The 26,151-nt window shown below is 42.7% G+C and overlaps 3 protein-coding genes across 4 annotated transcripts; 1 reads left to right on the forward strand and 2 right to left on the reverse strand.

Annotated features, from left to right (window-relative positions):
* The first annotated feature begins 5,295 nt into the window (after positions 1-5,295).
* sgo1 (shugoshin 1) lies at positions 5,296-8,883 on the forward strand. Its single transcript, XM_076755145.1, has 10 exons — positions 5,296-5,385; positions 5,580-5,734; positions 5,906-6,099; positions 6,242-6,291; positions 6,390-6,454; positions 6,542-7,402; positions 7,515-7,643; positions 7,979-8,098; positions 8,263-8,452; positions 8,545-8,883. Exons 2-10 carry the CDS (start codon positions 5,590-5,592, stop codon positions 8,705-8,707), a joined length of 1,917 nt encoding a protein of 638 aa, XP_076611260.1. The 5' UTR covers positions 5,296-5,385; positions 5,580-5,589; the 3' UTR covers positions 8,708-8,883.
* Positions 8,884-9,406: 523 nt separating this feature from the next.
* Positions 9,407-17,533, reverse strand: kat2b (K(lysine) acetyltransferase 2B). The gene is made up of 18 exons (XM_076754882.1): positions 17,046-17,533; positions 15,892-16,018; positions 15,574-15,719; positions 15,389-15,475; positions 15,117-15,298; positions 14,838-15,029; positions 14,487-14,590; positions 14,208-14,333; positions 13,638-13,771; positions 13,070-13,278; positions 12,863-12,989; positions 12,653-12,763; positions 12,186-12,329; positions 11,963-12,077; positions 11,806-11,836; positions 11,553-11,616; positions 11,364-11,448; positions 9,407-10,951 (listed from the first exon to the last, which is right to left on the reverse strand). The coding sequence occupies exons 1-18, from the start codon at positions 17,244-17,246 to the stop codon at positions 10,758-10,760; spliced, it is 2,379 nt and encodes a 792-aa protein (XP_076610997.1). The 5' UTR covers positions 17,247-17,533; the 3' UTR covers positions 9,407-10,757.
* A 2,480-nt stretch (positions 17,534-20,013) lies between these two features.
* rab5aa (RAB5A, member RAS oncogene family, a) lies at positions 20,014-26,092 on the reverse strand. 2 transcript variants are annotated; one of them, XM_076754903.1, is made up of 6 exons: positions 25,914-26,092; positions 22,119-22,340; positions 21,445-21,596; positions 21,118-21,240; positions 20,771-20,864; positions 20,014-20,546 (listed from the first exon to the last, which is right to left on the reverse strand). In XM_076754903.1, exons 2-6 carry the CDS (start codon positions 22,282-22,284, stop codon positions 20,431-20,433), a joined length of 651 nt encoding a protein of 216 aa, XP_076611018.1. In that variant the 5' UTR covers positions 22,285-22,340; positions 25,914-26,092; the 3' UTR covers positions 20,014-20,430. The 2 variants fall into 2 exon arrangements, with proteins under 2 accessions (XP_076611018.1, XP_076611019.1); XM_076754904.1 differs by having other exon boundaries at positions 20,281-20,546; positions 22,119-22,337; positions 25,914-26,041.
* Positions 26,093-26,151: the final 59 nt, after the last annotated feature.

Below are 26,151 nucleotides of genomic sequence, written 5' to 3' on the forward strand. Positions count from 1 at the left end.
CATACCTTCTGTTTTCTAACTATTTATTACTTAAGAGTACAGACAAACCTTTGCCTGCTTCCCCTCCAGCTTCATTCTCTGAGATAAATCAAAGCAGGAATGTTCTGTCTGACTTTATTGTCTGTCTCGCTGATGAGGTTTACTGCACTGCAGCCTCAAGCAAGGTACAGCTCATTTTGGTAAGATTATGTTTTAAGGTAAGTTGATTTTTATTCTAAAGGTATAGAGAGAGCGTGTACTGCTGCTTGGTACGGGCACTGATGTGAGGATCTGTGGTAGGTTTATGGTTTACTGTGGACACACCTCAAGATCATTTTTAAATGTTGCCTCTGGGTTGTTTTTTTGCTCTTGTTTGAAAATGAAACAGTTGTAAATTTTAATTGTGATTAGATTTGTGGTCACTGATGGGATTGCGCATGTGTAAGATGGTTGCTCACTCCATCAGGTCAGGGGGCTGTGTGATTGCTGATTTTTCAACTGTCTGTGACCTCTCACGCTATCTTCTTCTTTTGGTCTTTCATCAGACATCTGACACCAAACTGGATTAATTAGTTTGAATTTTTTTGCTTCTGCCTCGCGCCGCTGCTCCAAAGCAAATAATACCACAGGCCAATTCAAAGAATTATCCTCCAATCAGTCACTGCCTCCTGATTCTCCCAGTTGTCACAGCAGTCATTATTATTATTATTAATTGTCTGGGGTGATGATTGTGAACATCTGTGTGTGGGATGCTCAGTTCTCCACAGGCTGTCGGAATCCAGACCTCCTCTGGCCCCTTAACTCCCTGGCTCATTCCCTCGCCAGCCTTCACTGCCTTTTCTTCTTCACATTTTGTCATCTTTCTTTCGTTATCTCACAATATGTTCATGGCTGCTCTCTCCACCGCCTCTCTGTCTCTCACCACTCTATCAAATTCATGGCGGACACGCGCACATGCACGCATAAACATATGTCAGAAAAACAAAAGTCTTACTTGGCATCCAGGGAGTTTTTCATTCTCTGCTACCTGGAGAGAGTACAAAAGGTACGAAGCAGAGCTGTGCGTGCCATGTGAGTGCTTGCTGTTCACATAGAAAAAGACTGTAATAAACTCTTGGCGTGAGGATGCAGCATTTTGACTTCTGCACATTGCACTTCAAGTAAGTGCAACGAGACTACAACCGGCAGAAATGTGGAAAGGAAAAAATGATTTTATGACACTCGGCTGGAAAGTAAAAATTAAAATACAACTGCGATCTGTATTCTCACCCCAACCTTTCTCTACAAAGTACATTTTAAAGTCTGCATTCAAATGAAAGTTGTCTAAATAATATTAAGTTTAAGTGAGTTATGCCATTCTCACATCCGCATGTTAAATTTGCCAGTTAGCTTAGCTTAGCATAAAGGCTGGATGCGGGGGAAACAGCTAACCTAGCTTTGTACAAAGATAAAACAGTATGTCTATTTGCACCTTTAGCATAAGAAGGACAAGTCGCTGCTTTACAGAGGGTAAGCTAAGCTAAGCTAACCAGCAGCTGGCTGCAGCTGCATATGTATTCAACATTACTGTGCAGGCGTGACAGTGGTATCGCTCTTCTCATCTAACTCTCAGCAAGAAAACCAATAAGTGTATTTCCCAAAAGGTCAAACTTTTCCTTTAAAGGCCAAGCTAAAAATGTATTTGTGTGGCAAGCCACCTGCACAGTCTGCATTAATATTGCATTCATTTACAGGGATCAGATGAAAAACGATGACAAATAATGCACTGAATACTCCACTAAAAACATTGCGAGTGTGTATTTTCCTCTGTATGACTAACCCATCCAGAGACATCGTTGTGAACATCTAGAACAGGTATTATACATCAAAAGGTTGGCACTCCTACACCACGAGACCTGTAAAAGCTGCTCTTAAGAGCTGTGTTTCTTCGACTGTAGTGGGTGGACAAAAGGTGATGGGCAGAGAGGAGCTGTGGCACAGACACCATCTGTCGGGGTCAACACGCTTGCACAGTTGTCCAGGGAGCAAAAGTTGCAAGTTCAGACACAGCCGCCAATTCCAGTTTTCTCATAAGTAGCAGCTGTTGCCCTTGCAGCTCCAGACAAATTTTTTTAGTTCCTGTGAAGCTTTCCGGTCCTGCTGTGGAGGCAGTGCAGCAGTATGGCATGGAGCAACAGATCAGTAAACGGAGGGGATGCTGGCTGTGAAATAAATGGCTCAGCGGGGTGTTCAAGAGCAGGCTGTAAGGCATAATGACCAAGTCGCTCCCCACAGAGAGTTGATTGTGTGTCTGGGGCTCAGTGCTGCTGTTGTCTGCTTTCAAAAGGTTGTGATGGTAAAGCAGTGCTCCTCTAGTTTGATTTGTTAGCAATGCAGTCACACATTGGTCTTCCTTACACCCATAGAGAGAAAAATTGCCATGTTAGAGCTCCTCTGCAAGATTGAAATACATTGTGGTTTATAGTAATAGCCCTACAATTACAGTAATCACTGCACCAGTGGACTAGTTATCCCCTTTAAATATTGTCAACTTCTTAATTAGATGATTGATTGTGTTATAATGTGGGTTTTAGGGGGCATTCAATTTAACACTGATTAAGCATTGAGCCAGACTGCAGATTGTGTTGTGTTTGCTGAGGTTTAAAACAAACATGGGTACCTGTTCTTTTAATTTGTAATAACCGACCTTTGCTTATTGGAACCATAATTAACCACTATATTCTTGCAAAACAGTTTCCATTATGGCTTACAATTTTGGAAGAATAAGAACACCAATGAATAGTATTTTTAGACATTATCTTGTATATTTATCTTTGCGTAATTGTATTTATTTAATGCAATTTACATAACAGGTGTGTTGGTTTGTTGGCAGTATAATGCTGGGAAAGAAGCCTTGGACTCTATTGTGTTATTCATGATTCATGTTATTCATTTTTCATAGGTCAGTGTGGTTTGATGTCCTCCTTGTAATGTCAAATAAGCAAAACTAAAGAAACATGATAAAGATGTAGGTGGTGGTTATCTGTCCCACAGTTTCCCATCAACCTAAGCACCATAAAACAATTCATAATCTGATTTCCTGAGCTCTTTCTCTCTTAAAGGCCGCTTTTGGGGTTGATTACACAACCTGTGTTATGATTTCATTACCATAAATTCTGAGTATGGCACCATACGCACATTTTCCATATTAAAAAGTAGGGCTGTGTATTCTTGGCCCCAGCTGAGGCGAGTGCACAGATTAGAGCTAATACTTTTCATCTGGTAGAGAAGCAGATGATCTTTTCATTGGCCAGTCAGACTGTCTGGACAGCAGTGGGTGAACTGGAGATCTGATTGGACAGAGATGAGTTTGTGATCTCTTAATAATGATGATATCAGTGCATCGTGTCAGTGAATAAATAGACATGTACTGGTTACTGTTGGACCAAAAAAGGCAATGTAGACACCTGCATTGATGTCCATATCATCTGTTCTTTGTGCTCTAATTTCTCTGGCTCCAACACCAGCCCATTTTTACTTTAATCTGTCCCTCCTATTCTGCCCTTTTCCTGCACCTGTGACAATAAGTTTTTCTCTTTCTGCTTCTGACACGTGGATAGTCAGGGGTGGCATGAAATGATGGTGTGATGGATCTGTCCATTAAGGCAAGCTGAGCTAAAACCTGTGGAGTCCCTCTGGCTGTCTATGCGCCCCCCCCCCCCCCCCCCCTTTTAAAATACACACAGCCTCACAAAAACACTCTCACACGCAGAATGCAAAACTCACAATTTCCCTGCTGTGAGGCAACAGCTGTAACATTTACTTGCTTTTAGCAAGAATAATACACCTTTTAGGTAAACAGAAGTGATCTTATTATTAAAACAGTGAGTCATTACAGGTCTGTATGGCTCACGTAGTCACAGAGCACTCAGACCTAGACAACATGCTCAGACCACTATGCATACTAGAAGTGCACAGTTGTTAGAAAAAAACAAAACAACTTATGATGTTATGATGTTAGCTGCAGTTAAGGTGGGATTTTCTGTAATAAAAATCTGTAATAAAATGTTATTCATTTTGTTTGTAATAAAGCCTACCTGCTACATACCCTTGCATACAAAATATGGAAATAATCCCATGGAGAGCAGGCAAAGTGCAAAATATTTGTGAGAAAAGTCAGCTAAATCAAAAACTGTCTGGAGGCTTTACTCAAGGGGTCTCACCCGAAAGTGCCAGCCTGTTTCACAGCTGAGGCGCCCTGCTGAAGTCATTTGTTTTCAGTGGGTGACACTGACAACACCCAAGATTTACCAAGCGCCCTCTGTAGCCTCAATATGCCATTCAGTAGGCTGTCATGGACACTTTTTTGGATCCTCGCTGACAGAAGGTCCAAATGGATGTTACGTTAGCTGCAGAACCATGCAGGAAAGGTGCAAATTTCTTCCCTGCACCTTGCCAAGTAAGACATGCCAATGTGACTCTCAGTTGGGAAAGTAAATGAGATCATGACTCAGTGATTCAGTGTAATCCAATATTTGCAGAACATTCATTAAGCAAAACCTAAAAAGGGTAGAAATGGGTACTTGTGCCATGGATGCAGGTTTACTTTGAGAAAGTTGTGTGTGTATTTGACCTCTGTTTTAAAAAAAACATACAAAGCGGGACAGTGGGACTTAGTGTCATGAGACTTTTTGGCTCAAGTTAAAATCTGAATTCATCCAATAACTGACTTGCTTTTTGAGCTACTGTTTAATCTCATTTTGAAAGAACCACAAGAGCTTCTAAAAAACCTCAAGGAATATAAGATTAACACAATTATCAGTTCTCTTCACATGCAGCGGAGCGCTTTCCAGAGTACCACTCAAGCTCTTATCTTCAGCAGTCCATTATAAATACTCAATTAGTCATTTCAGAGGAGCTGAAAGTGCCTGACCCTTGATGAGAATTAATCTAATTTCCATTTTCAAAGAAATTTACTACAGCTCCATTCTTCAGTGGTACATGCGCCACTTTGTTTGTTTTCTACGGACAAGCGGACAGACAGGAAAGTGGTGAAAAGAGGCTGATTGAATGGCCAAGAATTATAATTAGATATTTGGTGTGCTGTGTGCTAGTCCACTGTTTAGTCTCAAATGATCAGACGAATAATGAATACCAAATCAATTACATCTCCTTTGCGGAGAATGTGCTTTTTTCCTCCTATACATTAGCGCCATCTAGCGAACAGTCGTTCCACTTGAAGGAAGTGACGTCATGTTGAATTCCTACCAATAGGCAGTCGCGGCTCAAAATTCGAACGTCAACTCGGGCAGAGAGATGAGGAAGCTGCGATAAAATGGACTATTATGCTGCTTAACTGAAGTCACTAACGTCATTTGGTGAAGCGATATTTTACACATCGAATAGCTTGCTGATATACACTTGCTGGTAAGTTTAATTTTACTTTTCCTTTCAAATATGACGCCGTTACTGAGGAAAGCGTTTTGAGACCGAAGTTAACGTTTAACTGCATGCTAACCCAGGTAGCATGTTAGCCTCCTCGTTTATTTTGTCGTGGTTCATCGCTATGATATGCTGTTGGTAAGTTGGATAACGTAAACAAAACTTTGTGGTAATCAAAGATCCTGAGCCATGGCGAAAGAGCGGGCCCAGAAGAAGTCCTTCCAGCAGAGTCTGGAGAGCATAAAGGAGAAGATGAAGGAGAAGAGGAACAAACGGCTGGCCAGTGCCTCAGCTCCCAGCAGAGGACGGTCCAGGATGATAAACAAAAGCAACTGTATGAGTGAGAATTTATCTTACACGACACGAATCACACTTTTCATTCTTCACAGTCATTGCTACTTAATTCAGACTATATTGATAATGTCTATTTAAGGGATGTTGATAATGAAGATGAAGTTTAGCGATGAACAAGTAATTAACATCCCAACCTCATGTTTTCTCCCAGCGGCTAACTCCACCCACACCATCCTGAAGGGTGTGCAGCAGAACAACAAGACGCTGGCTGTAGCCTTGCAGGCTGAAAAGGAAAAAGTGAGGCAGGCCAATGCAGTGATCCTGCAGCTGAAACGGGAGCAGCAGGCCCTGTTCCTTCACCTGCTTCTGCTCAAGAAGAAGCTCAAAGAGCAGGAAGCTCTGGCAGTGAGTGCCTCAGGGGCAGGAGACCTGTGGTCTGCCCCGTGCTTTGTTTGATGCTTAATTAATCCTGGCTAACATGTCAATGATTTTGAAGCATTGCCATTGTAAAGGAAACATATTTTTATTTCTTTGTCTGTTGCTTTAGACTAAATCTCCAAACATCCTTGAACCCCACCACCATGTGGATCCAGCAAGGTAACGCTTTAAAACAAAAATGCATCACGTAACATTTTATGACGTTCTTTATCCTTTAGTTTTAACATCATCAGGATCCGTTACTTCTCAATTTACAGGAGGAAGCGGAGCAGCCAGAACCTTGATGAGCCTATGATGTGCACAGCCTCACCAATTTGTGCAGGTAAACATACTCTCTCTCGAAAGCTATTGCATGTATTCTAAAACCTAAATTGTTGTAATTATAATGTTTTTGTTGTTTTCTTCACAGATCCACCACCCTCTGAAAAGAATGGACAATCTCAATGTAACAAGCAGGTAACTTTGCCTTCTACAGTGGGTGTGAGGCGTCGCCATGCGGATAGAAGAAGCAGGAGGATGTCTGAGCGGGTGCAAGAGAAGAGGTTGCTGGGTGAGGGAGACCCCACGGCAGGCTTGAGTGCTTTGATAGCAAGTCCTATTAGCGGTGACGATAGAAATCTGAATCAGCCGCAGCAAGGGGTAGAGCCAGATTTCGAAGGTCCTGGTGACACTGAGGAGTTTCAGCATTCTACACCTGAACCTGTCCCACCCAAAAAAACCAACCAGCAGCGACCCAGCAGGAAACAACAGCCCCACACCAAACCAGAACCGGCTGCACGGAAACCAGAGAGAGGCCGCAAACCAGACCGTGCCCCGTTAAAGAAACCTTGGGAGAATCCCAAACCCAGAGCCCGCTCCAAGAGTCGGGACCGTTCAGCCACACGGGCCAAAGCGGTGCCTAACTCACAGGTGAATAAGCTCAACACATCACTGGGATTTAATGACACGTTTGACTTTGACTGCGAGGAGACGGTTCATGTCACGCCGTTCAGGGCCAAGGCAGAGGACAATCAGTCGGCTGCGCCCATCAGCGAAGAGACTCCACAAAGAGGACAGGCCCGAACTGAAGCATCGGCCGCAGCGTTCAACCAGAATGAATCCAGCTCGTCATCACCGTCTTCTGAATCAGAGGACAGCCTGTATGTCCCTCAGAAGACCCGAGGGAGACAGACTTCCCCTGATAAAACCAAAGTGATCGCCACTCGCAGAGGCCGGCCCTCTAAAGTTGTGAGACGGAAAGAAAACGTCCCTCCAAGGACCGAGATCTCTGGTGAGCTTTTAGGTTCATGGTTCCTAACTTCAGCTTCATGTTTAATTTGTGGTTATTGACTTTAAGAGACTTGAAATGGTTGTTGCTGAACATTTTTTTCACGGTTTTGTAGTCTTTATGGAGGAGCCAAGTCCTAGGGGAGTAGAGCCTGAAAAGGAAGAAGCTGGTCTCCATCACTCCCCTGATCCTAGCTTCTCTAACAGCCCTGACCCAGCCGGGATGGGACACGAAAACCACCAAGGCGAGTAAATGTTTAAGAACATGTCCACGTTGTGTCTCCTGTAGCATTGTTATTTGTAGTGCTCAGGTTCTAATGCCACACGGGAGACTGAAACCCCCCCTAGATTGCTAGATTTCAAACACTGTTGATCCTCAGTGCCACCCAGACAGCTGTCTGGTGTCATCTTGTCCCACAATGAGCTCACTGTGATATTTTCTGTGACCTGGAACAAAGACATTTGGTTTAATTGTTTAGAAAATTGTTGTTTTGGGGCTTGAGTGCCTGTTTGTGCTCATGATGATTTTATGGATTAAAGATGGGTTGGTTACATGTGTTTGTTTGTCCTGGTTTTTCAGAGCCTCACAGAGAGGTTATAGAGGATTGTTTGCCCCCTGTCAGCCCTCTGGTTGAAGCTGAGATGATGAGAATAGACAACGTCCTGTCTAATGTCCAGAGGGTCCGAACATGCAAGAAACGTGAGTTTATTTGCATGCTTTGTCACAACATCAGTGAGCACTTGGGAGGCTTGGCCGGACCATGTTGTCTTTGTATTATCACCTCACTTCATTGTGCACACAGCTCCTGTTTGTTTTTTTTCCCTTCTTGCTTTTGGATCACATCTTTCTTCACGTTTCTACAGGTGGGCTTGGTGTAAGGACAGCGGGGCGGGGCTTGAGTCTGTGTGATGTGACCAATCTGTCCCCTGCAGCCTGTCGCAAGTTCTCCTGTGGTGGCTCACGCGCCTCTGATGCACGATGCTCCACCCCTGTCCCTGCTCGCAAGCGGCGCTGCACCATGGCAGTGGACTACAAGGAACCCACGCTAAATGCGTAAGTTCCCACATTGACGCTGGTCTTAGTGTAAATTAAGTTCAGCTGTTTTATTGTGTGAATGCTAAACAGTCACATTCTCCTCTTGACAGGAAACTTCGGCGTGGAGACAAGTTCACAGACTTGCAGTTCCTCCGCTCTCCTATTTTCAAGCAGAAGTCTGGCAGGAAGTCTTTGAAGAAATCAAGGAATTCCACGAGCAGCCAGCAGCCGTTCTGTGAGAAATACAATGAATCATTTGTTGGGTGTCGCTGAAAGCAGCTACCTCGTTGTCTCCTCTGAACCCTGACTGACTGTTGGCTGCCACTGGAAGTGTTTTCGAAGAGTTTTTACAAGTGGTCATTTTGTTTTTCACTCAGTGTTGTTTTTTTGTGATAAACTGTGATCGGTTTTTAAATGTTTTGAGAGTTTTAGTCTCTCTCCTCCATTCGTCCAGCTTATCTCTCTGTAAATGTAGTAATGGCTATTTTCTGAAGATGGCCAGATTTTCTGATTGTATAGGTCATTATTTCCCTTAAACTCCGTCTGTTTTTATTATGACATTGTGAATATGACTATATTATTGTCATCTAATAAACTTGTATCTTTTTCTTTAATCATGCCTTCAGTATGATTTGACCAACATGATTTCTTCATTTGCTTTTTTTTTGCCATTTATATTAATAACTGATGTAGAATGACAATGAAATTCATGAGTACGGTGAGCTTCAGTAGAGGGGGCGTCTGTTTACCCTGACAGGCTGAACACATCAGAGTGGAGATGAACTCTGTTTGTGTCAGGGTGTTCAATTAATAAAATGACACATGGCCAATGCAAATTAAAAAAAAAACTTGCAATAAAGTACCATGATTATAATCTTGTGGTCTAACGGTTTCCCTTATCAGACCTCTAAAGGCATGTAAAAGTTGTGTCCTGTCATGTTTGCAACTGAAAACAACGTAAAAGCCAGTGAATCAGCCTCACTTCTGTTTTATTCAGTCTATAAAATAGGCTAATACTATGTCATTAAAACCAATTGTACAAAGATCATGAAATAATTTTTTCAGACATTACAAAATGTAATTTTTTTCCTAAAGTTTGAAAAGTACAAACACCTTTTTACAAAACAGCAAAACTACATAGTATTGCACAATCTTTTCATTTATCTCCAAAGTATAAAGTTATCAATCTCCCATCTGCAGGACAAAAATAAGAAAGAATAAATTAAGACCTTGTCTTTAGCATAATTCTTTTAAATTACAGCACATAAATAAGAATAAACTCTAGGTAATTGAATTAATCCTTAGTCAACAGCGGTAATTTATATGTAAAACAAAAGAAGACGCTCTTATTCATGTTAACTAATACGTGGAAAAATAAAAGTGCATTTCGATAGTCAAACGGCCCTATGCGGCTTACTGGAAAAAAAGCATAATTTTTTTTAGTTCTGAAACAGAAAATATATGTTATATACACATTTAAAATATACAGTGGGTATAGGTGCTTTAAAATAATTAAAATCTGTACAAATTTAAAGTATGTTTTCCTCTTTTGGCAGGATGAACTCATTGCAGACAAACTTTGACCTCATTAACGCTGCGCACGCTCACAGGAACAGTTACCCCGACAGGAAAAACCTGAACTCTCAGTCACGTCCCTCACAGGTAACACTTGTCTAATGACTGTAATGACTGTGGTTACTGCTCATGACAACTCTACCTGAGTCAACTGAGAGGATGAGGCAGACACTCAAAAAGGCGGGGGGGGGGGGGGGATGAAAGAGAGAGGAAGAGGAGAGGAGAGACGGAGAGAGACAAAGTAAGGTGTATGGTGAATCTCCAATCAGCTGTCGTTCTGTGTTTCTGTTCAACATCTAACATTAAAATCATTATGAACGCTTTCTGCCCTGTTTAATATGTGTTCCTGTGACACCTTCCATTGTCCTGCGCTTCCATGGGACTCTGGGATATGTGATGAAATATGAAGACACAATGCTTCTTTTGCTTACTGTCAGCATCAGTCCCACAGGCCTTCCATGAGGCCTTCCCCTTGTGGCCTGTCTTTCAGTGTAAATATCAGTCTAAGCTACTGATTCAGGATCTGGGCCAGCATGCATCAAACATTAAACGAGTGCTGATCTGACACCCGTTCACCCCTTTTACATTAAGATATGTGTTTCTGAAACCTATCTGCTCCAGAATCAGTAGTCCTATTCTTAACATCTCCATGCACACTGCTGTCTTTTGCATTGCAACCTAACCTTCACCATTTCTAATCAGAGGACGTCCTTCGTTAAGGGGAGGAGAAACTTCTTCTTCCTCTCAGCTACTTCTCAATGAGGCCTGCTTCTTTGATCTTGGTGTAGAAGAATTTCTCCAGTAGGTTGGCACACTTGTAGTACTCGCTCTCCGGAGGGTTGTATTCGCGGCAGTTGGTGAAGATGCGCTGCATATCGGCCATGAACAGCTTGCGCGTAGTGTAGTACCTGCTCTTCAGTCGCTCGCTCATTGTCTTCAGATCTGTGCGAGGGAAAAAAAGGTCTATCATTTAGTCTGCTTTTGAACATTTCAACTCCTCTCTTGATGCACAAAGGACACACTTTACAATACAATATCTTTTATGAATGAAAACCACAAAAGTATGCTAAATGTTTGAGGGAAAATGCTTATTTCAAAAGATCTGCACTAGATCTAAAAATTCAAAATACAAGTGGGAAGGATTTTTGAATGGACTGAAATATTTGCCGTCTGACAGCATGCATGTGTACTTGACCCTCACCTGCAGTGTTTTATACCTCACATTCTCCCTTTGTGGAGTAATGTTTAACCAGCCATATTGTAAATAACCAGGTCTGCCAATTGGCAAATGAGCTCCACTTTAAATCCTCTGCTCTCTTGTCGGGTGACTGTGATGTGCAGACTGTGTACGTACCCATGGGGAAGCGAATGACTTGGTAGTACCCAGGTGCCTCTGTTTTCTTCACAGGCTCCATGAAAGGCCAGGCGTTCTGGTGACTCTAAGACATAAAGACCCGTCTGGTAAGAATGAAGCGTGTGTGTGTGTGTGTGTGTGTGTGTGCGTGTGTGTGTGACAGGTACACTGCATGTGTGTGTGTCTCACCTTCACATGTTGGAGGATGGTCTTCAGAGTGCTGTACAGTTGATCTGGGTCCTTCAGTTCCTTCCTAAAGCGCGATAAGTAACACAACAGTGGGTCAGACAAGCACGTGTGCTGCAGGTAAGTGACAGTAGTGAAAGCATTATGAGGGATTTCTCATCCTGTTACGGACGCTTTGTAAATGAAAAACATGGGTTAAAAGTCGTCATCATGGGTAAACCAAAGTTTAAACCTCATACAGTAGAGTCACACTTACCCTTTGCCCACAGGCTTCCACCCAGTTTCACCTGTTGATATAAAGAAAATAAACTCTCATATATCACTCAGCTGTACTAAAGACATCCCAAAAGGAGAGATATTGAAAGAGAAAGATACACTGCGTACGCTAAGTCAATAGCTAGTGAGTAACGTACGTATGCCAGGAATGCTCTCAATGGGAATCTGCCGAACTCCTTCCTTAAAACAGGAAAGCCCTGGATAGACCTTTCTGATCTGAGCCTGCTTCCTCTCTATCAGCTTCTTTATGATCTGAGGGCGACAAACGAGAATGGATTAAAAGTTTGCGAGTGCGAGGACAAAAACAGAAAAGCGAGCGTTTAAATGTTAAATACTTGATTTGAATGCATCAACACACACCTCCTTCTGCTTCTTGATAATGACAGAGAACTCTGTGTAGGGAATGCTGGGGTTGAGCTCACAGCCCATGAGCGTGGCTCCCTCGTAGTCCTTGATGTAGCCCACATATTTGGCCTTGGGAACCTTGATGTCCTTCGAAAAACCCTGAAGAGGGAGGAGAGTTCTCTTTTCTCGCAGCTGTACATACAAGGCCATGCGATCGCGACACGAATGAGCCCTCTTAAAACACACAACCTCGTGACTTTAAAGAGCTTGTTAATATGAACAGAAAGTGACAAAAAAAAGGTAATGAGTAGCGATGTGTAAAACAAGGTATGATGAAGTGCAAAACAACTTGATTTAAACTGGAAGCAAGCGAAATCATCTTCATTCAACTGGCAGATTTTCTTTTAAAGTTTTAAACATGGTGAAAAGGACGACTGTTGCTTCATGTGACCAGAGCAACCATAACATCACAAACACGTTACCTGTTTCTTGAAGTAGCCAATGGCGTACTCATCAGCGTAAGTGAGGAAGTTGAGGATTTCATGCTTTATGTGATATTCCTTCAGGTGATTCATTAAATGGGTCCCGTAACCCTACAACCACACGGCCCGGGAGAGAAAAGGCACACGTCAAAACTGACCAATCACAGAGCACAAACTCCACCCCGAGCTGAGACACAGAAGCGCTCTCACCTTGACCTGTTCGTTGGAGGTGACGGCGCAGAAGACAATCTCTGTGAAGCCCTGCGACGGAAACATCCGAAAGCAGATCCCCCCGATCACACGGCCATCCTTGATCAGTGACAGCGTCTTGTGCTTCCTGTCAAACAAAAGACTCGTGGTCAGGGTGCGCCTCCGCTCCACCTCTGAACGTGACGGTGAAGCACAGTTAACACTCACGGATCAAAGACCAGCCGTGTGATGTACTCCTTGGGCATGCGAGGCAGCTGGTGAGAGAACACATTCTGGAGGCCGACGAGCCACATCAAGATCCTCTTGTTGGGCTTCTGGTTCAGGGAGTTACCGATCACGTGGAATTCAATCACCCCCCTGCGCTCCTCTAGACGGGCGGCTTCGTCGCGCGCAGAGTGAGCTGACAGCAGGCTGGTCTGCACAGGAAGGAGGGCATTAAATGATGATGACCACCTTTGTTCCTCATACAGAGGTCTGCCGCCCATCACTGCTGATACTGAATAGATCTTGGCCTTACAAGTAGATCATTAACATAAGATAGTCAAATGCAGTCAAATACATTTCGTCTTTCTTTCTGTTATCCACGTTGCCAAAGGAGGAACATTATTTTCTCTAGGAGCTTTTTAAGATTTTCACAAAGCTAAAAATCTTTCTGATGACTCTAACTTTACATCACTGAGACAAAGGTTGTGTTGTTTCTACTGTCTGCTTTTTTTGTATTGAGATTTATTTCCCTTCAGGCCAATGGAGATCCTAACCAAGAATCACCGGTTACCTCTGGAATGGCAGCAGGGTCGGTGATGGTGGCCATGACTTCATTGATGAGGTCCATGGGGATGTCACCCACCACCCTGGGTCTCTTGTTCTCCTCGTGGGGGAGAGGCTCCGAGGGTTTGCGCTTTTCTCCGACTAGGATGCATAGACACAGAGGAGTGTAGTCATCCTCATTACATGACTCTTTTACACCTTCTCACCAGCTGAGCAGTGCATCTGAATCCAAACAGGAAGTTACCCGGCATTTGTTGCCCTTCCATGACGGCAGAACTGACTTACTTTCAGTGTGTTAGGTGGCAGTTCTGAGGAGTATTTCACTTCTGTTTCTAGGCTAAAATTCAAACGTGAATTTAAGGAAATGGATTGGACATTCAGTTTCAAAACAAGATCTCTTTGAGGCAAGAGATAGACTTCAAGTGGTCAGATGGTGGATATGAACCTTTGTCAGCTACTAAGGATCAGGTGCAAGTGCCACAATGACTGCTCACTGTTTACTGTCAGATGTGAGAGGTTATGTAAGAACGTGGAATCATTGTAACCGTCTCAGTAATAGCAGGTTTGACTTTAATACCTGGGTTTGGCTCGAGCACGGAAGCTGTTTTCCTGGCAGGACTGACACTCCCACAGGTGGACGGGTCCACTGACAGTGGACTGGTGCTGTAGTACAATGGCCTGGCCACAGGGGGCGCACTGATAACTGCAAAGCACCAGAGAACACAGTCATACTGGAAGAACATGTTTTCATTCTCTTTAGCTGAAAAGTGACATTCTCACATGATAAAAATATGAGCTTGGGCAGGGTGTGTCTGTGAAGGTGTGCGTCTGTTAATCCTGTGAGGGTGTGTGCTACCTGTGTGGATAGGAATCTGCCCTCCTGACACTCCTGCCAAGAAGTCTTGGCTCCAGATGGGAGAACTATGGCTGTACACCTCCTCCTCCAGCATAGACAAGAACCTGAACCACAGAAAACCAAACAACTTAACTTCATGTAAAAAAAAAAAAAAAAAAAAAAAAGGTGTCAGGCATGCATGCACGCATAGTATGTGGCTACTGTGTTATTTGACACTGAGAGTGTGCATGCATGTTGTCGCGCAGGAGTGAGTGCCTCTGCTCTGTGGCTAATTACATGTTAGTCTGAACATATACTTAACGATGTGGTATAGCTCTCTGTGTGAAATCTCAGAGTTTCTGCCTTTCTTACTTGGGAAAGTGTGTGAGGATAAGTGTGCGTTTCTCGGGTGGCAGCTTGTCCTTTTCCTGCCTGGCCTGCTCCAGCAGTTGCTTCCTCATCACAGTGAACACCGAACGCAGCAGCGTCCGGCCGAAGATCTGAGTGGTCTCGTACCGGGGCAGGCTGTCGCAGAACTGAGGCACATTGCAGTAGCAGAGCCATCTGGGGCACAGAAATAACTCAGTGTAAACACCTGTGCCTGTGAACAGGTGTGATGCATGTTAACAGGACATCTGGCAGCGCTGCTACCTGGTGTAGTTGGCTTTGTATCCAGCTGCATCATCGTTGGGAACCCTCTGGCGTCTCTGGGAGGGCGTCTCCAGCTGCCAGTAGTTGATCTGGTTGAGAAACATCTTGGCCAGCTCCATAATGGTTTGACGTTCCTTTGATGGCAGGTGGCTGAATTTGTACTGGACAAAGTTGTTCACCCCCTTGTTGGGAAAGAGAAAGTAAATAAACGGGACAAACTAAAACACTCATTTGTGCTGCTTTTCTATTACAGCTGATGCACATGTGATTACCTGCTCGATGCTGGGTTTTTCAAACGGAGGACTCTCCTGTGCTTCTAACATCGGTTTACCCATCTGCAGGATGGATTTCCTCAACAGCTGAAAAACAAGCAGAAGAGAGGGTGTGTTCACTTGCACGCAATGTGGGACGCAAAATCCTGCGTTTGTATATTTTGAATGGAAGATCAGAGGCTTACTTTGAAAAGGGAAAAGTAGACTTGTTTGGTGTCAGCATCCTCCTCTTTGTGCACACATGTGTACAGATACTCCACATCCAGGACAATACCTAGAAGTCTGTTCATCTCCTCCTCTGATACGTTTTCTAGATGGGTCACATGATCACCTGCGAAGAAAAGAACAGACTTAAAAATGGTTGTAACACAGACGGTAAATCTCCAGCTATTATGCGAATAGTAGATGTTCTTCATTCATCAGTGGCACCACATACACAGCATGTTCTGCATTGTTTAGTGTTGTTATCAGCTGTAGCTTCTTTCCTAAACTTGCTGACGTACCCAGGGTGTGAGAGCAGCTCCGGCACGGCTCCTGCAGGTTGACTGTGCCGGACTGCTGGTCAGTTCGTGGGGGTGTAGGAGGGGGGTTCTGACTTTTCCAGCCATTGCACTTGCAGGCTCCCTCAGCCTAGGACAAAAGAGTTGCAGTGAGTACAAGTGGGAATAAAGATGAGAGAGTAAAGCTGCCGTACATCAACCAAATCAACCACCTCCTCTGCTTTAATCTGTACATTCATACTTGATCGTCATAGTGAGCAGCAATAAACTGATCTTTTCAGGAAAAACAAGCACAGATGAGGTTATTCATTGTTTGTAAAGCTGGTTGATGCTTTATGACTGACAGGTGGAGTTACTGTTATCAGTCACTTACAAAGTTTACCCACTTTTCTTTACCATACAATTGTACTAAACATTGTATTAATAATGTATTGTTTTCTCACACAGTAAAGGGGCCATTGCAGCAAACATACATGCGTATTAAAACGTGACAACACTGCTCAGGTTAATGGAGGTTTGTTGTGACTGACTTTGGACAGTAACGGGACTTGAGGAGGCCTGTCACCGTCAGCTGGCGCTGCCACACTGAGCATGCGCCATGAAACAACAACAAACTCCGCCCCCCCCAGCAGCTGTCACCCTGTCAAAACAAAGACCCCGTCCCTCTCTGCGGATCATACGCTGCATAAACCCAATAAAACCCTCTCTGTGTAACACCGTGCGCTGACAGACGGCACCGGGACACCGTAACATTTCCTGTGGAAAGCATTGGACCGCGCACGAACACACACATTGGGATGCAGCCCTGGTGCACACAGCCAACTACTCCCAAGTCCAGCGCCAAGCCAATGTTTACGTTCACCAACCCCCCATCTAGCCAGGAACACAGTAACAGTGAACAAACAGCTTGCAGCCGGAGGGCCAACGCTTAAAGTCCTGCAGTGATAATAACGCTTTCATTAAAAACATTACTGATATCGCTTTTCTAATAATTGGCTCGTGCATGCAAAATGAAAAAAATGAAGTGCGGCAATGGCTTCCTTTGCTGCGCTTGCATTTTGTAAACTATTGCAACCAAGCCCAGGAAATACCATTTCTAAAGAGTAAGCCCTCAAAGCCGCTGCTTGGAAAGTGCGTGATCTGCAAATAGAGCATACTTTGCAGGATGAATACACTCCGAGTTTTTCCAGTTTCTTTGGCCGAGGTGAAGAGCGGAGTTGCGCCTTCTTCACGGCGATACGTGCGGATCCTCCAGCGGCGCCGGAGCCCTCTGTCCCCCCGGCTCCAGGAGCGGCCGGAACCAAGCCCGCTGCACCGATGGCCGGCGAACCTTGCTGAATCCCAGCGCTGTCGGCCATGATTCACACCGAACCCCCGACGGGACCCCCGGCCCGGGAAATATTCGTTCTGCCGTTCGCTCTATTTCACAAGCGGAGGATCAGACATGGCGCTCATCCTTATTTTCAATTTCTCACTGTAGGCCCATTTTCCTCCGCTAGGGGACTCAAATGGAATAGGCCAATTCCACTACAATTCCGAGAGGAGAGGTCACAAAATGCAACCATTTGTAGCAAAATTTCAAGGTCATATGTAATAGAATATGTGTGGCTCGGTGTGCGGAGCCATGTCTGAGCGCGCTGTGACTGGTGAATCACGGCAATTTCATGCTACTTAAAGGGAATTGTGGAATTTATATCAACGACCAATAGTGTATTATAGACTGTATTAAAAATAGTGTCACATTATATTAAAAATATTTTTTTAAAAAACATAAAACAATTTCTTAAGATATGAAAATAGAAGAAAATGGGCATCAAATCAAATGTAGACATCAGAGAAAAGTGATCTGGTTAAGAGCAGAGGAAAATAACCTTTGTAAACCATGACCTACAATAACCAAAAAAGCTGTCACAATCCCCTTCTGTGGAGGGGTCTTCAGAAAATGCCACCAAGTCCTCACACACACGTACACACACATACACACAGCCTGATTACAATAATAAATGATCAAATTTATTTCAGTATTTATTTGGTCATTACATAACAGTACTGTGAAATGCTTGCATTTAAATGTTTTCGGCTGCAATTAAGTGTTCATGGAAAAAAAAAAACCCAAAACAAAACATAGAATTTACATCCTTATTATGTGTTAATTCTTTTATTCATGAATCACCATCGTGCCGGCTGATAGTTGTTACACTGCTCCTACAATACCTTCACAAGGTTACTGAGATGTTATGGAGGGGCAGACTGGTGGTTAATCAAAAACTGTTTTGTGTTTTGTCTGACTCCTCTGAAGCTTTCACCACCAGAGTCTCTGAAGTTCAGGTCGACTCACAGGGAGGAGTACTGGCATCGGAGCCTGGTACCACTACAAAAACAAGTAGTGAAATGCAACAAAGAGCTAACGTTAAAAAACAGAAACCAAAATGTTTGGGCATTATTTTTTTTCTTTTGAGAAAAAAAAGGTACAAGACAGATGACTAAATAAATGCAATTTCATTTTTTTGTTAATAACACTACATACATTTATAAAGACCACCACTGATTATAATTTAACCATTTGTGTGGAAAAAAAGGAACAGCAACAAAACTCCAAACCAGATTGTAGCTGTTTTTTTTTTCTTCTGCTAACTGTACAGTTCTTTTCATGATTATCTAGACAACTCCCTAGCAAGCATTAGTCCTGTCATTGGTAAATCGAAAAAAAGGTAGACTACACTGCAACACCCTATTTACAGTATATTATTTATATATTTATATTTATATATATATATATTTATATCACACTGGCTGTAATTATGACAGGATATATTCATGAGCATCATTAGTGCAAGGCATGAGTAAGACAGACTTGTAAAGAGTTATTGACCATAATTGACCATATGATGTATGCATGCGTGTGTGTGTATGTGTGCGTGCGTGTGTATGGGGGGTGGGGCTGGGACAGGGGAACAAGATGTGCTCAACAAAGGTAAGGTGAGGGAGAGGTGTAACAGACCGTGTGTGCTCATACAGAGTAATGTTTACGTCTGATAGGGTTCAGAAGAAAGAAGTACATACGCACACGCACGCTTGCGCACACACACACACACAAACAAATGGGCACAAGTGAGTGAGTCTATTTATGAAATCTGTCATCAGCCAGCCAGCCCAGGCCCAGTTTGTACACACTGACACAAGACTGTGTCTAAAGCACTTCCTAATCAAAAGATGATGACAAATAATCATGATTCAAAGGTGATTATGAAGCAGCCATACATATTGCAACTCCCAACTCACTACCATCACCTTTGTTTTTACCAGGTGCAAACCCAGCAGCGGTCCACAAACATTAACACAATGGAAATGGTCATCTGCATCAACTAAATCATTCAGAAACAGACAAGAAACCAAGAGACCACAGTATGACCACAGAGGGATGGTCTACACATGATTTATGAAAGGACACTGCATCAGGAGATGGGGAGGTGTGACACTTATGTGTATCTCAGAGGCCCCTGTGCCTTGTTGTGGAGAAAACTGGGTGGAACAGGGGGCTTTGCTGTACTGCATTGGTCCTTGCAGACACTCAAGTCACAGAGTAAATACTGTGAAACATTGCACAATGCCACTAGGGACAGCTAGAAGCAGGCATGGCCCCAGAATGGAGCCTCAGGGTGGTAGAAGAGAATGTACACTAATGCTACTTCAGGTTTAGTGGGGGAAAGGACATGGACAGCATGGGTGGGCAGGCAGACAGAGGGAAACAGAGAGAGAGAATCTAAAAGGACTACAGTTCATGAATGCTTTGAGATAAAAGGGTCCCAGTGACAGGAGAGAGGTGTGGGGCTTAGGCTTCCTCTATTTCTCTCTCTCCCCGCCCTCCCCCATTCCCCTTTCTCAAGATTCACAAGAATACACTCCTCGTCTCTAATAGACATTTTTTTCTGTGCAACTGCAGACAAAAGGTAAAACACAGTTTTTGTTTTTTTCTATTTCAGGCCATGTAAGTATACAAGTATGTGCACCCATAATTTTGACAAAATTAGAGCAAACAACAATTAACAAAGTTATCAAAAAATGAACAAAAACAAGACTGGTATTAGAAATGCAGTAGTAAAGTCTTAAGCTATCCCAGAAAAAGGGAAGTGATCACTTCCTCTACATGAAACTCATATCTGCACATTGGAAGGAAGATGATGGAAGGCAGGGTGCACTAATATCTCTAATATCTGCTATCATTAATCTATCAATAAAAACTGACAGATGTAACAAGCTGGATGGCAGAAAGTAGGAAAGAATGGTTCAGGGGCTTGACCAAGTAGCAGCAGAACCGTGATGGAGGAAAAGAGGCAGAAATCAGTGTAATGGCATTGACTTTGTTACTGCAAAAGAAGGGGGGGGGGGGGGGGGGGCACAGGGTATGTTTTCTTGTTTTGCAAATGACAGAATTGGAGATAAGAGTACAACACATTGCATTTGTAACTGCAGTGGCATCGGGGGAATCAGCCGCATTAGTTACTGCTATACAGGTTGGTAGGGAGAGAGGCGTTCTTCACGTTAGTTACTGCAGCATGGCGCCTTGGCTGGCTGGGCAGCTTCTGTCAGGTCCACTCCCCGGTTCCGCCCGGTACTGGTTCCTGCAGCCTGGGGCTCACTCTTCGGCAATCTCTTTGCTGAAGGGAGATAAAAAAACAAACCAAACTAAACTAACAATAAAAGAAAGTGCAACTTTTCCTTTGCATGGTGCAGAAATTACAAAAGAAGTAACTTTCAGCCAAGTATCACACACACTTACAATTACTCATACAAACAGCAGTAGGAATAATCATTTTGGCACAAATTGCCAGTTAACAAATGCACTGGCAAAATCTATGAATAAGTGTCAAGAATTACCCACCAATAGCCATAAATATCTCATTCACATTCATAGATGTCTTGGCCGACGTCTCCATGAAAAGTAAGCTGTTGTCGTCTGCGTAGGACTGGGCATCCTGTCAACACAATGCGATGACCATGAGTTTTCAATATGTTCTTACACACGCAGGCATTCAGGGACAGGAGAAGACAATTAGATGTGTTACTGAGACTGCAAGTCTTGGCAGTAAACACTAGTGGAATAATCATTTGTAATTTAGGCTCTGAATGTAATCATATGAAACACAACCAGCGGTATCCACTCTAAGGAGGAGATGAGTCTTCCCAAGAAATGCAGAAAATAACAGTCAAGACACAGTTTGCTCTGACCTGGAAGTCGACAGCTCTCTTGCTGGCTAGGTCAGCCTTGTTTCCTGACAGAGCGATGACTATGTTAGGGCTAGCTTGTCTTTGCAGCTCCTTCACCCAGTTCTTTGCCCGTGCAAAGGATTCCTGCAAAGAGTTGTGTGATCAGTAACTGTAACTAACTTCAGTCAGACATTTTTGTATAAGCCACCAGCTGTGTTTGAACTATAACTTGTTGCACACTTCTGAAGTAATCTGACTTGAGGACATGGCAAGTATCATCTGTACAACTTAAAGTGAGAGTAATGTATAAAAAAACACATGAACATAGTTAGGGGTGAATGAACGTGCCTCATTTGTGATGTCGTAGACCACGATGGCGGCCTGTGCTCCTCTGTAATACATGGGTGCCAAACTGTGGTAACGCTCCTGACCTGCAGTGTCCCAGATTTCAAACTTCACTGTTGTGTCATCTAGACACACTGTCTGGGTGAGAAAGGCCGCTGAAAAGGAAGGATAAGATGAGGGGTGAGTCAGCATTAGATAATCAATATCTACACCAACGCAATACCTTTTGCAATGCAATGTAAACAAAACAGGTCCTAAATATATCAACACAAAGCACTGGTAAGTTTTCCATTATGTGACACAAACTTTAGCCAGCACTGTAGAAATAAATTTCAGTTTAAGTGGAAAGGAGGCAGATGTTGATTAAGTTTATGATTTTGGAACTCATTCAAGTCCCACTTAACAAATGTGGCAATGATCCCGACTATGAAACAAAATGGTTCTACAACTTATTTGACTTTGCAGTTTTAAAAATTTGATTGTAAGGTGAAGCTGTGTCGATAACAATGCAACCAACTTGCTGTAAGGAGGTGCACCTTATCCAGAATCTCACATGATTGAAGTGACTACTTGAATAAAGGAAAAATCTGGCAAACGCAGACAGAAATACACACATTTGATCTACAACCACTCGGCAGCTCATAAGAAATAGCCTGGTTTGCAAACAGCCTGCTCACCTCCTATTGTGCTCTCCTGGAATTCATGGAACTGACCCTTGACGAAGCGCAGCACTAAGCTGGACTTCCCAACGGCTGACTCTCCCAGCAGCACCAGCTTAAACTGACAGATTTTATTCCCTGCATTGGGTCCATTGGGTCTCGTAGCACCTCCCCGATTGGCCATGACCTAGTCAGATCCCCCGGTGTCCTGTGTGCCAAACCTCACTATCAGGACTTCTGCTGCAAGAAGCAAAGGAAGAAATAGGTTGACTATAAACGAGAAATGAACATGTGTTTCCAAGAATAAACACAACGAAACTTATCTGCTTAGAGTGAATAGTGCTCCAACATTTTGTGTTTCTTAAACACATGTGGTAACAAAATACTAATACTGGGTGAAATTTTGTTTCAGAGATGTAAACAGTTCTTTAAATAAGCTGCTTTTTTCTTTGTTTTGACACAATGGGGACTCTACATGGCTCAAAATAGAACAAAATATTTGGTTTCCAATACACGTGTTAAAGAATTATCGTATTACTATGTGCAAAATGGGGAAAACAATAAAACCTCGAGACAATAATCACTTTGTTTGGTCATTTTTGTGGTGGTTTTCAGTTATGGGCAATATGCAAAGGGAAGTAGAGTTAAAGGACTTGATCTGTCAAAAGGTAATGTGTATAAAATGCATGAAAATAAACTTTTAACACTTGAAAGAAAGTGGCAAGACTGGCCTCCTTCTGTTTAAGTGAACAGGGTTTAAACTATGTTACTCTAACTGTGTAAAATACAAGTCTAAGCCACAACCCTTTCACTGGCTTGTCTCAATGACCATGTGACACTGGGCATTTCTAGAATTCTTAGGATGTTGAGAGAACAGAATGCAAACATCAGCTCATCTGATGCAGTTTAAAATGACTAAAGGGTAGAATAATTCATTATTTTACATGAGTGATTTGACAAAGAGACCAAGTGTTTTTGACCTATTTAGAATAAGATCATGCCATAAAATGAGAAGACTTCCCAAAACCAAGAACTATGTAAAAGAATAAATCAATCAGTAACAACAAAGTTGAAAAGTCAATCAAATCTTACAAATTAGAGTGAGACTGATGGATTTGAATTGATGCAATATTAACCCATATGGAGGGTCTACTATATTGAAATGATTATTGTAGATCAGCTCAGTGATAACTGATCAAGTCATTAATTTAGATTTTCTAATACATCTACACAGTGGAGCATCATATGAAACATTAACGTTCAACTTCCCTGTAGTTAGAGTCGCTCTCTATTCTCTGTTGTTAATAAATATTGATGGTATTGTTTGGTTCCCCCTGTCCTGACTGGCAATGTCCATCAAGTCCACTCAAAACAGAACTACTGCACTGAAGGTGATGCATTTCACACCCAGCAGTATCACACCTTGATACGTTCTGCACTTTAGAAATTTTGCAGACAAAAAGCAGGCTTCTAAAGAACTTCCACAGCAACACTGCATATTCACTAAGTTACCTTTTCCCACTGCAAAAAAGAAAACGGGTGTGTAAAGAATGACTGTCACCTGTGAAAGCAATAAACAAGTTCACTTTCAAACTACCCATTAAATAAATTAGTCTTAATTAAATTAAATTACATTTACAATGCATCAAATAAATTCACTTTCTTTTGTTATCTATGTTTTATTTGTTAGGAAAAAGTACATTAATTTGTAATTTATTGCAAACCAATTTGCAAGTCATTTAAATTCAGCTAATTAACTTCATGTTGAAAACACTTCAAGCATACAAAACACATTTAAATATAATTGCGCAAATGTTGACACAATTTTTCCACAGTTGTGGAACAGTGCCTGCATGAATGACACATTAACAGAGGCAAAGACAGCCCACCACAACCACATACAGTAACAGCAAGCAAATGAACCCTTGTCAAGAACCACAACGGTTTCAGGAGGTTTCACCCACCCACATCACTTGAGCATGTTACAACGCAAGAACCTCTGTATGCATACATGCCATGCATTCATGAATTTCTTAGTCACTTATTTAGGATTGAACTGGTGACCAATTTGTACACAATAGATGGCTGTTGTCAGGAGATAATCACAGTCTATGTCCGAATCTGTAGAATTTGTCCAGAGCATGACTTGTTGAATTCTATCTCTTATCACAAAAATGACTATCATGATTTTCACCGTGTACCCCCCCAACATCTCTTTCATGCAGGAGACAAATATTATGGCTGCTGACAAACACAGAGATACCTTATCTGTGTGTTTGAGATGCTTCTCACATATGCTCGCTGATGTGATAAAGTACCATGGCTCAGCAAAAAAAAAAAAAAAAAGGCCACGTTTGTAAAGCATATTAGTCACATTTTTGCTGATCTCGGTGTTGATGGCCTCTGTGGTTTGAGTTTGAGGCCACAGTTTATGATGATGTTGTTGTACATTATACTGTATAAGGTTGTTGTATGAAACTGTGTTAGAATGTACAGATGCATATTATGTTATGTATATTACTAAGGGGATACATAAAAGCAAAGACAAGTCTAATCACCTGCAGTGTTGTGTCAGTCTGTCAACTGCTGGCTTCATGACTTTGATAGTTATGTCAGTCACCAATACATTAACGCATCAATAGGTTATGTATAATCTCCTGATGGCATATTAAGAGAGCTTAGTGCTACAAGAGCAAAAATAGGACAACTGCAGGAAATTTCTGCACTGTGTGCACCTTAATTTGTGTTGCAAGACCACAAGCTCTGCTGAATGAATAACAAAATAAAGAGGTATTTAGCTTACAAAAAGCATTCACATACGTGTCAAATTATTTTCTAGAGAAACAAAACATGTCCGGTACTGAGGACGATCACTGTCCTTTAAATAAAAAGCTTTGGGACACAAAGCCCACCATGAACGTGACCAAAGAGGACGTTACCAGTTAGTTAGGTCGGGCATTTATCCTTTAACGTTATATTTACCACGAAATTTAACACAGGCAATCAAGAAGAAAACAAATATGTATAAGAAAGTGCAACAGTAACTGCGTTTACTCAAACTCATGACAGGGACTGTCAACAAACGCTGCGCATTACAATGCCAACAAAATATTTTAATTTGACTGTCATTAGTTGACAGTAAACACGTTTTCTCACGTTAGCTGTAGTCATGTATGTGTTTTGATTTTAGAAGAGGACGCCATTTTCCAACTTGTTTTTGTTGTCTAGCTAGTTAGCTTACTTGCTGTTAGCCAACCTTAGCTTTCAACTGACCAGTAACGACAGCCTCCCAGCCACTTTAAAGAAAAACGCAAACAACCGACAGGTTCAGCAAACGTTGCATAAAACAATGACTTAACAAGCTTGTCGCTGTATTGTTAGATAACGTCATTAAACTGAATTGTTGTGCTGGATGGCTAATGTTATTTAATGGGCAGTAACCCTCAATTAACAAACTGACGTTAGCTTGCTAGAACTGTTAGCATTCCACCCACTGACCTGATTCCACCCATTTAGCTGTTAGCTAGCCGCCACCACAAAGTCAACTGCATGCTCGTCCTGTCAGCTTGCTGCATCAAACGCTTGCTAATGGAACCACATCACCACAGAATAGGAACAGCTGGGCTCGGTAAGACGTGACAAAGGCCTGCATTTTTGCATTCCCTTAGCTACCAAACATCACCGACATTAGCTGGAGTCAGCTAGCGACAGCGCTAGCTAACATTAGTCCCTGATGACAACTGAGCAAACGTTAGCGTTAGCCAGTCAGCCAGCTGGAAACCACAAGTTGTCGATTCATGTCAAGTACTCTACCTGAGAGCCAGACGATGTTTGGAACTTTAGACACCGCCGCTGTAGTATTTACACACGGAACCCTGGGCACTGTGGTGAGGTGGTGTTGGGGAACCAAGAAAATAATTTCAACAATCTCGTCACGTCTCCTCCTTTCTTTCTTCTCGCAACTTCCCCTTAGAACCAAAACACAAACAAGCTCTTCCGCCCCTCGTGCCACGTCACACAGCACGTCTGCCCTCCAGAAACGAGTTTCTCA

This window comes from Chaetodon auriga, chromosome 17 (genome assembly GCF_051107435.1).
Source record: "Chaetodon auriga isolate fChaAug3 chromosome 17, fChaAug3.hap1, whole genome shotgun sequence".
Taxonomy (NCBI): domain Eukaryota; kingdom Metazoa; phylum Chordata; class Actinopteri; order Chaetodontiformes; family Chaetodontidae; genus Chaetodon; species Chaetodon auriga.